Source organism: Rana temporaria, chromosome 5 (genome assembly GCF_905171775.1).
Source record: "Rana temporaria chromosome 5, aRanTem1.1, whole genome shotgun sequence".
In the NCBI taxonomy this organism is placed as follows: Eukaryota; Metazoa; Chordata; class Amphibia; order Anura; family Ranidae; genus Rana; species Rana temporaria.
In genome coordinates, this window is record NC_053493.1 from 111,775,427 (window position 1) to 111,788,360 (window position 12,934).

The 12,934-nt window shown below is 44.5% G+C and overlaps 1 protein-coding gene across 2 annotated transcripts in view; it reads left to right on the forward strand.

Moving 5' to 3' along the window:
• The window catches only part of RARB (retinoic acid receptor beta), a 696,217-nt gene that overhangs the window by 469,664 nt on the left and 213,619 nt on the right, over positions 1 to 12,934 (forward strand). For both annotated transcript variants that reach the window (XM_040353005.1, XM_040353006.1), the window contains one exon: positions 12,081 to 12,229. In XM_040353005.1, coding sequence (XP_040208939.1) covers positions 12,081 to 12,229 — 149 coding nt within the window. The remainder of the gene's footprint in view (positions 1 to 12,080; positions 12,230 to 12,934) is intronic.

The window sequence follows — 12,934 nt, forward strand, 5'->3', positions numbered from 1 at the left end:
TCCATCGGTTCGGTTTTGAAGCATGTTTTAAAATTTTGGACCGAAGGAAAACAGAACGATAGCCTATACACACGGTCGGTTTGGTCCGATGAAAATAAACTTCGGTTCATTCTCATCGGACCAAACCGACCGCGTGTACGGGGCCTAACGTATGGCACAGTCTTTGTACCCCTCAAATATCTTAATTATTGTGTCATAAGCAAAAGTCTAACATGTACAAACCTCACTATAAGCATTTATAAGAATTAAACTGCCATTACATATACTTTTCTGCACACACATCCAAAGTTTAGCTATTCTCCCCTTTTAAAGCTCACCTTTGCACCTCTGTCCATGGATCACTTCTGCACCCTCTAGCCACAGCTCACTTCTGCACCTCCCCATCAACAATTGTCCTCTGCATCCACTGCCCACAGCTCACCTCTGCACCCCCCATCCACAGTTCACTTTAGCAACCCCTGTCCACAGCTCACCTCTGCACCCCCTTTTACAGCTCACTTCTGAACCCCCCATTCACAACTCACATCTTTACCCCTGTCTAATTTGCAGCAATGAAGTAAACATTGCAGGTCACCATGCATCCTTTGTCCACAGTTCACCTCTGCTCTCCTGTTTACAGATGGTCTCTTTACCCCCTTCCACTGCTAAGTACTTTTGCACCCCTTCCCCACACCAGCTCACATTCACACCCACATCCAAAGCCTGCCTTCATTCACGTGCCAACTTTTTGCTATCCCACACTTTACCTCTGCACCCCTGTCCACAGCTCATCACTTGTCCTCCCAACTCCAGCTAAGCTCTGAACCCACATTGTAAATGTTTATTGATGTATATGCATATGTATTTGATTGTTCTGCACCCAAATCCACAGCTATTCCCCCACCAGTTTCAATGTTCAGCGCTCTGCCTCAGCTTATATCTGCAGCCTCTGTTTTCCTTATTCTCCCCAGCTGTCTCTTAGGCCCTGTACACACGACCAAACATGTATGCTGAAACTGGTCCGCGGGCCAGTTTCAGCATACATGTTCGGTCGTGTGTAGGCGCAAGCGGGCCGAATTCCAGCAAACATTTGCCCGCCGGGCCTTTTCCCAGCAGACAAATATTCCTGGACGTGTTTTAAAACCGTCCGCTGGAATCCTGCCCGCTCGGACATGTACGGTCGTCAGTACAGACCTACCGTACATGTCCAAGCGCCCGCCGTCCCTCGCATGCGTCCAATGACTTTGACGCATGCGTGGAAGCCTTTAAATGGCTTCCCTCTGGCAGGCATGTACGGTGAAAACGGTCCGACGGACCGGTTTCATCGTACATGTTTGCTCGTGTGTACCGGGCCTTACTTCCAACACTTGGTATTGCCTCCTGCCTGTACAGTGCATTGAGAGCTGCTTAGCAGATCTGCCACAAGTCTAATTTGCAGCAGTGAAGTAAACATGGTGGCTCACCTCTTCACCCCTTGTCCACAGCTAAGTGCTGTTCACACTCTGCACTTTTTTGACCCCCTTTCCTGCTACATCTAATTTCTGCACCCACGTCCACAGCTCTCGCCTCTTTCACATATCAACTCTGACCTCCCCACAGCCTATGCAAGGCTGCTTGCTGTCCTACAGCTTACCTCTGCTTCCCTGTCCACAGTTTATCATTTAAACTTCCCATCTTCAGCTTATCTCTGCACTCACATCAACAGCTTGCCCTCGTTCACATGTCAACTCCGCAGTCCCCACACCCCATCCAAGTCTCATTGCTATCCCATAGCTTACCTGTGCCTCCCTGTCCACAGTTCATCACCTACACTCCCCAACTTCAGCTTACCTCTGCACCTACATTCACAGCTTTCCCCTTGTTCAAATTCCAACTCTGCATCCCCCACCCCCCATCCAAGTTTTGGTGCTATCCCACAGCTTACCTCTGCACCACTGTCCACAGCTCCAACTTAAAGCGGAGCTCCACCCAAAAGGGGAAGTTCCGCTTTAAGCATTCCTCCCCCTCCTTTACCACATTTGGGATGTCATTTTTTGGGGGGAGAGGGTACAGGTACCTAGTTTTGACAGGTAACTGCTCCCACTTCTGCAAGGGCCGACTAGGTGACTAGAGCGGAAGTTCTCCACTCCCCCTTCCTCCCTGCAATCTTCTGGGACCCAGGTCAGAAGATTACCTGACCATTGTTCAAGCGGGGGTTCACCCTATAAACCCCAAAAAAACATTTTTTTTTCTTCTACCATAAAATCAGGCATTGTAGCGCGAGCTACAGTATGCCTGTCCCGATTTTTTTATCCCCGTACTCACCGTGTACTCGTACATCGAAGATACCGACTCCCCTCGCGGAATGGGCGTGCCTATGGAGACGGAGGATGATTGACGGCCGGCTCTGGCGCGTCACGCTTCTCCGGAAATAGCCGAAATAGGCTTGGCTCTTCACGGCGCCTGCGCATAGCCTGTGCGCAGGCGCCGTGAAGAGCCGAGACCTACTCCGGCTGTCTTCGGGGAGAGTGACGTGCCAGGGCCGGCCGTAAATCATCCTCCCTCTCCATAGGCACGCCCATTCCCCACGGGAGCCGAAATCTATAATGTACGAGTACACAGTGAGTACGGGGGTAAAAAAATCGGGACAGGCATACTGTAGCTCGCGCTACAATGCCTGTCTCGATGGTAAAATCGTGTCACTGAGGGTGAACCACCGCTTTAAGGTGCAGCGTGACTCGTGCATGTGCAAGCCGTCACAGACGGGTGCCCACATTTGATATGCCGGCACCAGGGAGAGGTGAGGATTTGAGCGGCTGCATGTCTAGACCGTGGGACCGGCGAGTGTGTGTTTATTAAAAGTCAGAAGCTACACCCCTAAGTGTAATTCCTGTCTGCTGCCCCGTTCCTATTCTATCAGCATGAGTGACTTCTGACAAGTTTTCATGATGCCAAGAAAAAAAGGGTGATGGAGGAGGGAGCTCCAGCTGATTGACAGCCTCAGCTCTGTTCCAGTGTGCTGAGTAAAGGGGGGGGGGTGTGCCTTACATCCAATCAGCTCTCAGAGCTCTCCTCACTGAGCTTTGCAGAGTGAATTTCAGCCCTCCAACCTCTTTTTGTTGCCTACTCAAACTTCATAAACTCTGCACTTTGAACAAATGTAGAGAAGAGAAGCCAGCAGATAAACAGGTACAACTTGGGTAGGAAGATTTGTTTATTCTCTGTATATCACCTGACGTCAGTCACTTTACTGGGTATATGTGAGGGTTTACAACCACTTTAAAGTTGCAGTGACTTTGAAAAGGTTCCTGCACTACTTTGATGGGACTTGAGTGTAAAGTCCCACCAAAGTCACACTAATGTGAACCGAGCCCTAGAATCACTTTAAATTAACCATCTCAGGGCATGGAAGAGCTTTAAAAAGCTATCAATTTGGGATTGATTTACTAAAGACATATAGGCCCGGATTCTTGTACCTCGGCGCATAGTTATGCCGGCGTAGCACAGTATTCACAAAGCACTTGCTCCCAGCGTAATGTAAATTCTTTGGCGTAAGCCGGCCTAATTCAAAGTAGGTGGAAGTGGGCGTGATCCATTTAAATAATGCGTGACCCCATGCAAATGATGGGCCGAACGAACGGCGCATGAGCCGTCCCATGGAAGCATCCCAGTGCGCATGCTCAGAATCACGTCGGAAATACTCCTTAAGATACATCGAATCACTGCCTACAACGTGAACGTAACCTACACCCAGACCTATTCACGTACTACTACGTAAACTGAGTAAAATACGACGGCTGGTCCATACCTTAACTTGACTCACACCTGCTTTATGAGGCTTAACTTTATGCCGGACTTAAGCCTTACGTAAACCGCGTATATGATGCGCCGGGCGCAACTACGTTCGTGAATCGCCATATGTCCCTCATTTGCATATTTGCAATGAGGTGGCCAGTGTAAATATGCGCCCAAGATACGCCGGCGTAGGAAAGTTACGTCGGTTTGGAGGAAGCCTATTTTCAGGCGTATCTAGTTCTATGGGCACGGCGCATAGATACGACGGCGCACATTGACACTTACGTGGCGTATCTTGTGATACATCGGCGTAAGTGCTACGTGAATCTGGGCCATAGACTATAGCAGTTGCACTCTGCAAGAGCAGTTAGTTGCTCCAGAGCAATTGTGCAATATTTTTATTTATTTTTTCAGTTTTCCTTGCATGTGATTGGGTATTCTTTGCAAAGTGAAGCTTTGCCTCATTCAATAAGCAATGGAGCAACTGCACTTTGCCTATTTGCCTCCAGTAAATTAACCCCTAAGAATCTTCTTAATAGTACCCTTACTAATAGAAATCAGTATGGCAGATGGAGATATTTTTTATCTAATCTTTTTAGGATTGCCTTGGTAATCCCAAGGGAAAATGCACAAATAAGCACATGCAAACTCTATGCAAATAGTGTCCTGGCAGTAATAAGCATAGCATCTGTTAGTCAATGCAGATATTCTATTTAGCAGTGGATGTTCTTATCTGCTTCTTCGCAATTATATATAATTTATATTGAAATATAGCGAATATGTTTACAGAAGCCAAAGAAAAAACCTGTATTGTGTCCACGTAGGACTTTCAGATTGGTCGCTGCCCTGGAGAAGATGTTTAAGATATGTAAAAGTCAGAAGCATGCTAATTCTATTCCTTGATAGTCGTGTTTTCCAGATCTACTTGTGTCTAAGCTACAAAGAATTGAGCACTTTTTATTGAATGTCACGTTGCAATGCTCCCTTGGGCTGCATTAGGAAGCTGTTCTGTTGGACTTGATGTGCGAAGGAATACACTGACATAGCGCACATGGCTGATTTCATTCCAGAATAATTCATTTATTTATTTTAATAGTACACCACATAAAAGTCCTCCTGTATGTTATCCATGGGGCCAATGACTCATGCCAGAAAGGCTACTGCTTTCTATTAAAGTGTACCTGTCACTGTGTGCTTTGGAATTAGCCTTCATTCAGTTAATGACATATTATATTATATATCAATACTAAATTATTGTGATACAAGGTGAACTGTCATAAAAAGTGTTTAAGACATGACTCAGGCCTTGTAAACACGAGCGGATCTGTCCGATGAAAACGGTCCGCAGACCGTTTTCATCGGACATGTCCGCTCGGAGATTTTGGTCTGATGGTTGTACACACCATCAAACCAAAATCCGCGCGGACAGAATACGCAGTGACGTGACGAAGACGTGAAGGCTAAGATGACGCGGCGACGCGCGAACCCGGAAGTTAAATGCTTCCACGCATGCGTCGAATCACTTCGAGGGCTTTCGGCTGAGCGGACATGTCCGGTGAGTCGTACAGACGACTGAACATGTCCGACGGACAGGCTTCCAGCGGACATGTTTCTTAGCCTGTCCAATCTGCCGGAAAATTGTCCGGTCGGCCGTACACACGACCGAACATGTCCGCGGAAACTGGTCAGAGTGTGGCACCATAACTAAATATACGCAAAAAAGAAAAACCAAGGATGAACATGGACTTTTAATTGGTACAGTAGCCACCAGTAGACCCAAGATGAAAAAGAGAGCACTTAGTTGAATAAAAATCCAAGTTTATTTAACATTGTGTAAAAAACATATTAAAATTTAATACTGGTCACGTTTTAAGCACCAAATTTAATGTGTCTTCGAATCGCTCATGCCTACATGTGTCAGTTCTTATGCCAACCAGTTTAATTGGCATACTCGGAGCTCGAATCCACCCTTTGGGTGAAGGACTTAGAGAAACCCACGTCTCAGCTCTACAGGTCCCTCTACAGGTTGCTGCCAGCCCCGAGCTGTCCTCCTTCCGCAGGAAATGTGTTTGGGACGTACCGGGGCTGGACGAGGACGATGGATGGAGATTTGGGACTCCCCTCTGGTCTCAGCTAGGGCCAAGCTGGTCCAATACAAAACTGTGCACAGAGCCCACTACACACCTCACAGGCTGCACCATATGTCACTGGCACATTCTCCGGCGTGCTGGCGTTGCTCCTACCAACTGGGTGACTTTTTCCAAATTTTTTGGGTTTGCCCAGCTATCGAACATTATTGCAAAGAAGTACTCCAGGTGATTGCTAAGGTCACTAAGACTCGTGTTCCTCATGACCCTAAATATTGTCTGCTGGGGCTGGTGGAACAAATGTCAATGCTCAGAGCCAGGAAAATACTCATATCCCTGCTATTGTACTATGCTCGTAAGGCCATTGCGATGAACTGGAAACAATCGTCTCCCCCCTCTGTCAGATTCTGGAAAAGCCTAGTGAATGCCAGTGTGCCCTTATATAAAGCCACCTACTCGAGCAGGGGTTGTCCACAAAAATTTGAAAAGGTTTGGACCTGTTGGCTAGATGATAATACCATGGCAACCGATGCAGTAACCAATTCCTAGATTAACAATATATCTCGAGTCTGTTAGTTTATTGACCCAACTATTCTCATGTTGCTTTATCATGTCGGTACCAATTTGAGCACAGATTCTCCTGAACTAAACTTCTCCCCACATTGGGGTTATAGTATAAGTCAGTTTGTTTATGTTGTATGTTGTGCCCTGTTGTGGTATGTTGCTGCATCAGAGGAACTGCCCCTGTGTGGGCAAAGGTTTGGCCCCTGTGTGGGCTAATTTTGTGTGCTAATGAAAAATTCTATAAAATAATTTGCAAAAAAATTGAATACTGAAATATATAACAAAATAGTGTGGTGTTGTTCCACCTAGGTGAAACCTATATGAACATTTAGGAAACCCTGTAGGTATGCTTATAGATATGATGGACTCTAAAGCTGGTGTATGCAGAAGGTCTTACATATCAGGGCCCCACAGGAAATCAATGTGCCAAGGGATTACTACGCGTTTCACTTATAGCTTCCTCAGGGGAACCTATTGGTACCAAGTTGCAGAAAAAAAACAGGAAATGCCCAAACATATATCACAAGAGGGGACAGAGGAACAGCATGCAGATGGCTTCAAGGTGGAAGTGCTTCAGGTGTATTTCAGCCAAAAAGAGGGGCTTACCATAAGGTCGTCGCTGGTACCGTGGAGCAGGTAAGTGTCTGTTTATTAAAAGCCAGCAGCTACACTTTTTGTAGCTGCTGACTTTTAATAAACTTAAAAAAAGGCTGGAACACCCCTTTAACTGGGGCACAGACTGCAATAAAAACTGCTAAGCGTTCTTATCCCTCTCCACTCTATCCAAAAACTTAAAAAAAAAGTTTTGCCTTTAGTTATACTTTAAGTCATGTATTTAACGTTAACCTGAATTTTTCCATTTTGTGTAGAACACGGAAAAATAATTAGAGGACTGTATAGATTTATTTATATATTTACAACTAACAATGTTTAGTTATGTGTTCCGTTTATGTAATGTATTTCAACATATATATATAGAGAGGATCGCTATTCTTTAAATATTAACAAGCTATATTGCTGCTTTTGTTCAACTTTTTTTATAGCTTTTATAGTCATAAGACTGTAGAGGAAGAAGTTATTAGAATACATTATTATATACAGTTATACAGTACTAGTATGTTATGTTGATTCTGCAATATAGCATTTGTATTTTTGTACCTATGTGGACGTTTGTTTGCTCAGAGTCCACAGTACAACATTATGAAACAACTCTTGATCTAGGGATTATGGGGATTTCCACTAAGCTCTTTTTTTAACCATTTCAAAGCATCAACAGCACGACTGTCCTTGGTCTGTTCCATGCGGCCCTCGTCCTGTAACAGTTAATGGAAATAAGTGTCATACAGCAAAATACTCTGAGTAAATAAGCAGTTTATGTAGCAGAATAGAATAGTTTCCTTTCCAGTCAAGACTGGAAACATGGGGAGAGCGGTTTCCTCTTTTCCCGCTACCTTCCTGATTACTTACCACAACAATAACAGCAGTAGAATTGTCTGGTTCCAAAAATTGCAATACAGACTGTAAATTGAATTATACTTATCACGTCCACACAGTGGAAGCAGCTTTTTTTTTGGATTCAAGCAATCTTCCCTATGCACTAAGGACATCTGTGTAGGATAAGGTATAGCACGTCTCACACTGTCATAGGTGTGCACAGCCAATTGCATTCAGATGTGCACTCCAAAACTCAAACACATGTGTATATGTGTTGTAATGTTGGGGGGGGGGGGGTGTTTTTCCACTGACTCAAGTCAGTCAGGGACTATATTTTAGGGCATGGTAGCCCATTTTTATTGAACAGGCAAAAATAAATGTCCCAACAAAGGTTTCCCGCGCAGGGGTTCTTCTCCATGAAATACACAGAACAGAAAATGCTAGCCCACCTGGCTCTCTGTAGCAGTATCTGTAGCAGTACTTTTGCACTTTATCCTGGTCACCCAGACCACCGGACTCCTCAAAGTTGACGTCTTCCCTTTAGCTCTGCCTCTTGCAGTCACAAACGTTCTGGCTGCCTTATACAGCCTCTCTGACTCCTGAAGACCTCCTGTCTCTCTTGGTTTGGAGCCATCTCCAACTGGGACCCCATTGAGGTCTTCCCACACTCTCATTATAAGGGCTGTGCTCACCTGAGCATACACCCTGCTGGTCATCCACAAGATCTGGATACAGGGTTGGAGATCCCGTCCCACCCAAGACACTATGGAATCTCCACACTACAGAGCCCCATGACGAAATACCAAAACCTAGAGAAAGCTGCAAAAGCAGTCTTCTCCAGTCCACATCTACGCTCTGTAGTCGTGCAAAGAAAATGTGCATACACTGTGTCCACCAAACGATACATTTTACAGTGACAGCATCTCCTACTGTCACAGTGTGTGTATATATATATATATATATATATATATATATATATATATATATATATATATATACACACATACACACTCTTATACATAAATGTAAACATGTATTAAAACACAGTTTCAGAAGGGCAGTGGAGGGTGTCAGAGCAGTGGATGTATCAGTAGGGCAGAGGTTGGTGTCAGTGGGACAGTGGATGGTGTCAGTCAGTAGAGCAGTGTACCAGTGTACATGTCAATAGTGCAGAGGTTGACATCAGTAGGGCAGTAGATGATGTCAGTCAGTAGAACAGTGGACAGTAGGACAGTAGATGATGTCAGTCAGTAGAGCAGTGGACATGTCAATAGGGTAGAGGTTGGTGTCAGTAGGGCAGTGAACTTTGTCAGTAGGGCAGAGGACAGGTTCAGAAAAGCAGTGGATGGTGTCAGTCTTTTATTTTTTTTATTATTATTTTAATTTTTTTTAACTATTATTTTTTTACCATATTATTTTACAATTGTTTTAGGAGCCACGTTGGAGGGCTTTGGTGAAATAAACAGACCCCTGATGTCTCACTTTTGAGACAGAGAAATGGACTGAGGACAGAGATTCCCCAAGTCGCTTTCTTTGCAGCCTCAGCTGCACCAGCTCCTTCCCCCACTCTCCACTCTGAAACATCCCCAGAAGCAGCAACTTTTCCAGCAGTGTAAATGAAAAAACAAAACAAAACATGAATCCATCCAAAATATAGACTGTCAAAATACCTAAATGGCAGCTGCATCTGATTGGATGGAGCTACTGTTCGGAAGAGAATTTTCTGCCCAGCTCCTCCAATTTTGTAATCAAAGGATGTCAGGTGGGAAGTGACTGACATGGCAGGTTAAAATGTGTATGGCCAGCTCTAATTGCTGTTTTTGATTACCCTTCTTTTCCCAATGGCCCTCAGTATGAGTTTGGGAAAAGTCAGGCCAGTTTGTTTGCTTATTCATACCTTTGCCTAAGCCCATTGAACACATTGGAGCTGTAGAGGGATGATTCACTGTAGAATATACAGAATATTTTGGCAAGAGGCTGCAGTCCCACCACAAGCACATTAAGAAGATTCCTACATCTATCTGCATTGAGTTTTTATTGCTTCTGATTGCCAAAACAGAATGGATCAGGACAATCTAAAGTGTATAGACTGTTGGTGATAGGTTGTCTTCAGTTGTTTTTGGCCAGCAAAAGCACTCGTAGAGGTAAATGTTACCGGCAGGGTCAGGAAAACCTCAGTCCATAAAAATTATGTGTAATGAAACATCCACACTTCACTTGAGTGCTTTCGTCATGTTCCGCTTCCTCCAGTCTAAATATAGCTATCAGATATAGCAACCGCTGACAACCAAGAACTAGACAGTACTCATTTTGGCTGCTGAACATGAACTGTTTATTTGAACACAGGCATACTGTGATATTCAAACTTCTCATCAGTAGACTGTCCAATCAGCAGGGAGAGCTGCTCCACCCCACCTCAAACCATCTAGCAATGGTCTCTGATGAATGGTGGACTTTATCTTTGTAAATTCTTGAGGTCAGACTGGGTTTCTCGATCACCCTGTGCCCCTAATAGACACAGGGATAACTTACACATAGGAGGAGCTGGGGGAGCTGGATAAGGAGCTTCCAGTGCTCTCCAAGGTAACCTGAGTTCCACAAGCCCCCTCACCAAAGTGACTCCCGTCACATTATGCTTTCTCTTTTTGGGGGAAAGACTGCAACAATCTGCAAGACCTTGCTTTTACAGCCAAACTCCAGGCCAATCTGAAAGGCACTTCCTGATATTGTTAAAGTGGAGGTTCACCCAAAAAACTTTTTTTTTAACATTAGATTGAGGCTCGTTTTGTCAAGGGGAATCGGGTGTTTTTTTTACAATCGAAGCGTACTTACCGTTTTAGAGATACATCTTCTCCGCCGCTTCCGGGTATGGGCTGCGGGACTGGGCGTTCCTATTTGATTGACAGTCTTCCGACAGGCTTCCGACGGTCGCATACATCGCGTCACGATTTTCCGAAAGTAGCCGAACGTCGGTGCGCAGGCGCCCTATAGAGCCGCACCGACGTTCGGCTTCTTTCGGCTACTCGTGACGCGATGTATGCGACCGTCGGAAGCCTGTCGGAAGCCTGTCAATCAAATAGGAACGCCCAGTCCCGAAGACCATACCCGGAAGCGGCGGAGAAGATCTATCTCTAAAACGGTAAGTACTGCTTCGATTTTAAAAAAAAACACCCGATTCCCCTTGACAAAATGAGCCTCAATCTAATGTTAAAAAAAAAATTTCGGGTGAACTCCCGCTTTAAAGCTTATCCACTCCTTCCTGTATTCTACGTGTTCCTATTGGCCAGGACATAATGCCAATTACATCAATGGGCCAATTGGAATGTGTTTGGATAGGAGATAAAGTCAAAGAGGTAGAGGGAGTATCAGAGCTACGATTGTCAGAATGACCCTGCTTTCAGCCATAACCACAAGCTATTGTAGGTTTCCACAGATGTGTGCTTGTACCTTCTATGTGCCTCTCTTTAAAAAAAATATCTAAAATCTTTTTTGTTGGATGCCCTGAGTCTTGGGTGTGCTCTGGTATAAAAATATCAACCCACAAACCTTCTTTGCATTGCTGTTAGCCCATCACTGTGATATGCAAGCCTTGCCAACCTATAGTAGAGCTCTTCTTGATTAGAAAACACGGTTAATATTTGAATGCCGGAGCAGTCTCAGGATTCAGGACTCCATTATCATTATATAAAATATCTAGAGGTTCATGGTCATGCTATCGGGTTGATTTACTAAAATTGAAGACGGCAAAATTTGGTGCAGCTCTGTTTTTTTTTGGTCAAGGCTTAATTGAACAAGCTGAAGTTAGAAGCTGATTGGCTACAATGCACAGCTGCACCAGATTTGGCATTCTCCGGTTTCCATAATCGATCCCTATATCTCATTGAACTTCAGGTTCAGAAGTGCTCAGCTGTAGAAGTGCCCATAAAATGATATAATAGTAACAAATGTACAGTGTATGCTTTTAAGCTCATAAAACACACATACGCACCCTGGAATGTGGGATTAAGGTTTTCTTTTCTTTTCAGTGCTGCAAAATGCTGCTAAACGACACCATGTGCAGAAAACCTTGTCTATCGTAGAGCTGTGTTCAGATCTGTAAAATAAAAATTACGTACAAACCTAAACTTGTGCATGTCCTAATGTCTGTTGCCTGCTAGCTGTGATAACACCATGCTTGCAGTTTACCAAAATTCTTGCTATAAATATTTAAAGAGTTTTCTCTATTTTTCTTTGTTTTTACAGCTATTGAGACACAAAGTACCAGTTCAGAAGAACTTGTGCCCAGTCCTCCATCCCCTCCCCCTCCTCCTCGAATTTACAAACCCTGTTTTGTGTGTCAGGACAAGTCATCTGGATATCATTATGGAGTCAGTGCATGTGAGGGATGCAAGGTAAGTGAGCATTGTTTAAAATCAGGCTTTATAACACTGATAATATTTGGCCTCCTATTTAGATTGTCATCTACAGTAACAGACAGTGGGAATAAAATATTTATTTTATCCCCTACAGATTTTGTAAGTTTGCCCAATAACAAAGAAATTTAGGCCCGGATTCTCAAAGGAGTTACGCCGGCGTATCTCCAGATACGCCGTCGTAACTCTGAGTGCGGCCCGTCGCAACTCGGCGCCTGATTCATAGAATCAGATACGCCCCATAGTTGCCTAGATATGAGTGGCGTAAGTCTCCTACGCCGTCGTATCTTAGGGTGCATATTTTCGCTGGCCGCTAGGTGGCGCTTCCGTATATTTCCGCGTTGAATATGCTAATTAGCTAGATATGCCGATTCACGAACGTACGTGCGCCCAGCGTATGAAGATACGTCGTTTACCTGTTCATTAAAGTCGGATGGATGTAGGATAAATGTAGGACCAATGTAGGATCAGTGTAGGACCAATGTCGCAGAGCAAAGTAGGATGAAAGTTGTGTAGTATAGTGTGAACCCAGCCATATACTACAAGACAGTCATTCTACTTTCCTCTGCAACATCAGTCCTACATTGATCCGACATCCATCCGACTTTCATGAACAGGATACTACTTTGATCCGACTTTGTGATAGTCTGAGTTCTTTGACCAATCAAAATAATCCCAGTGTAA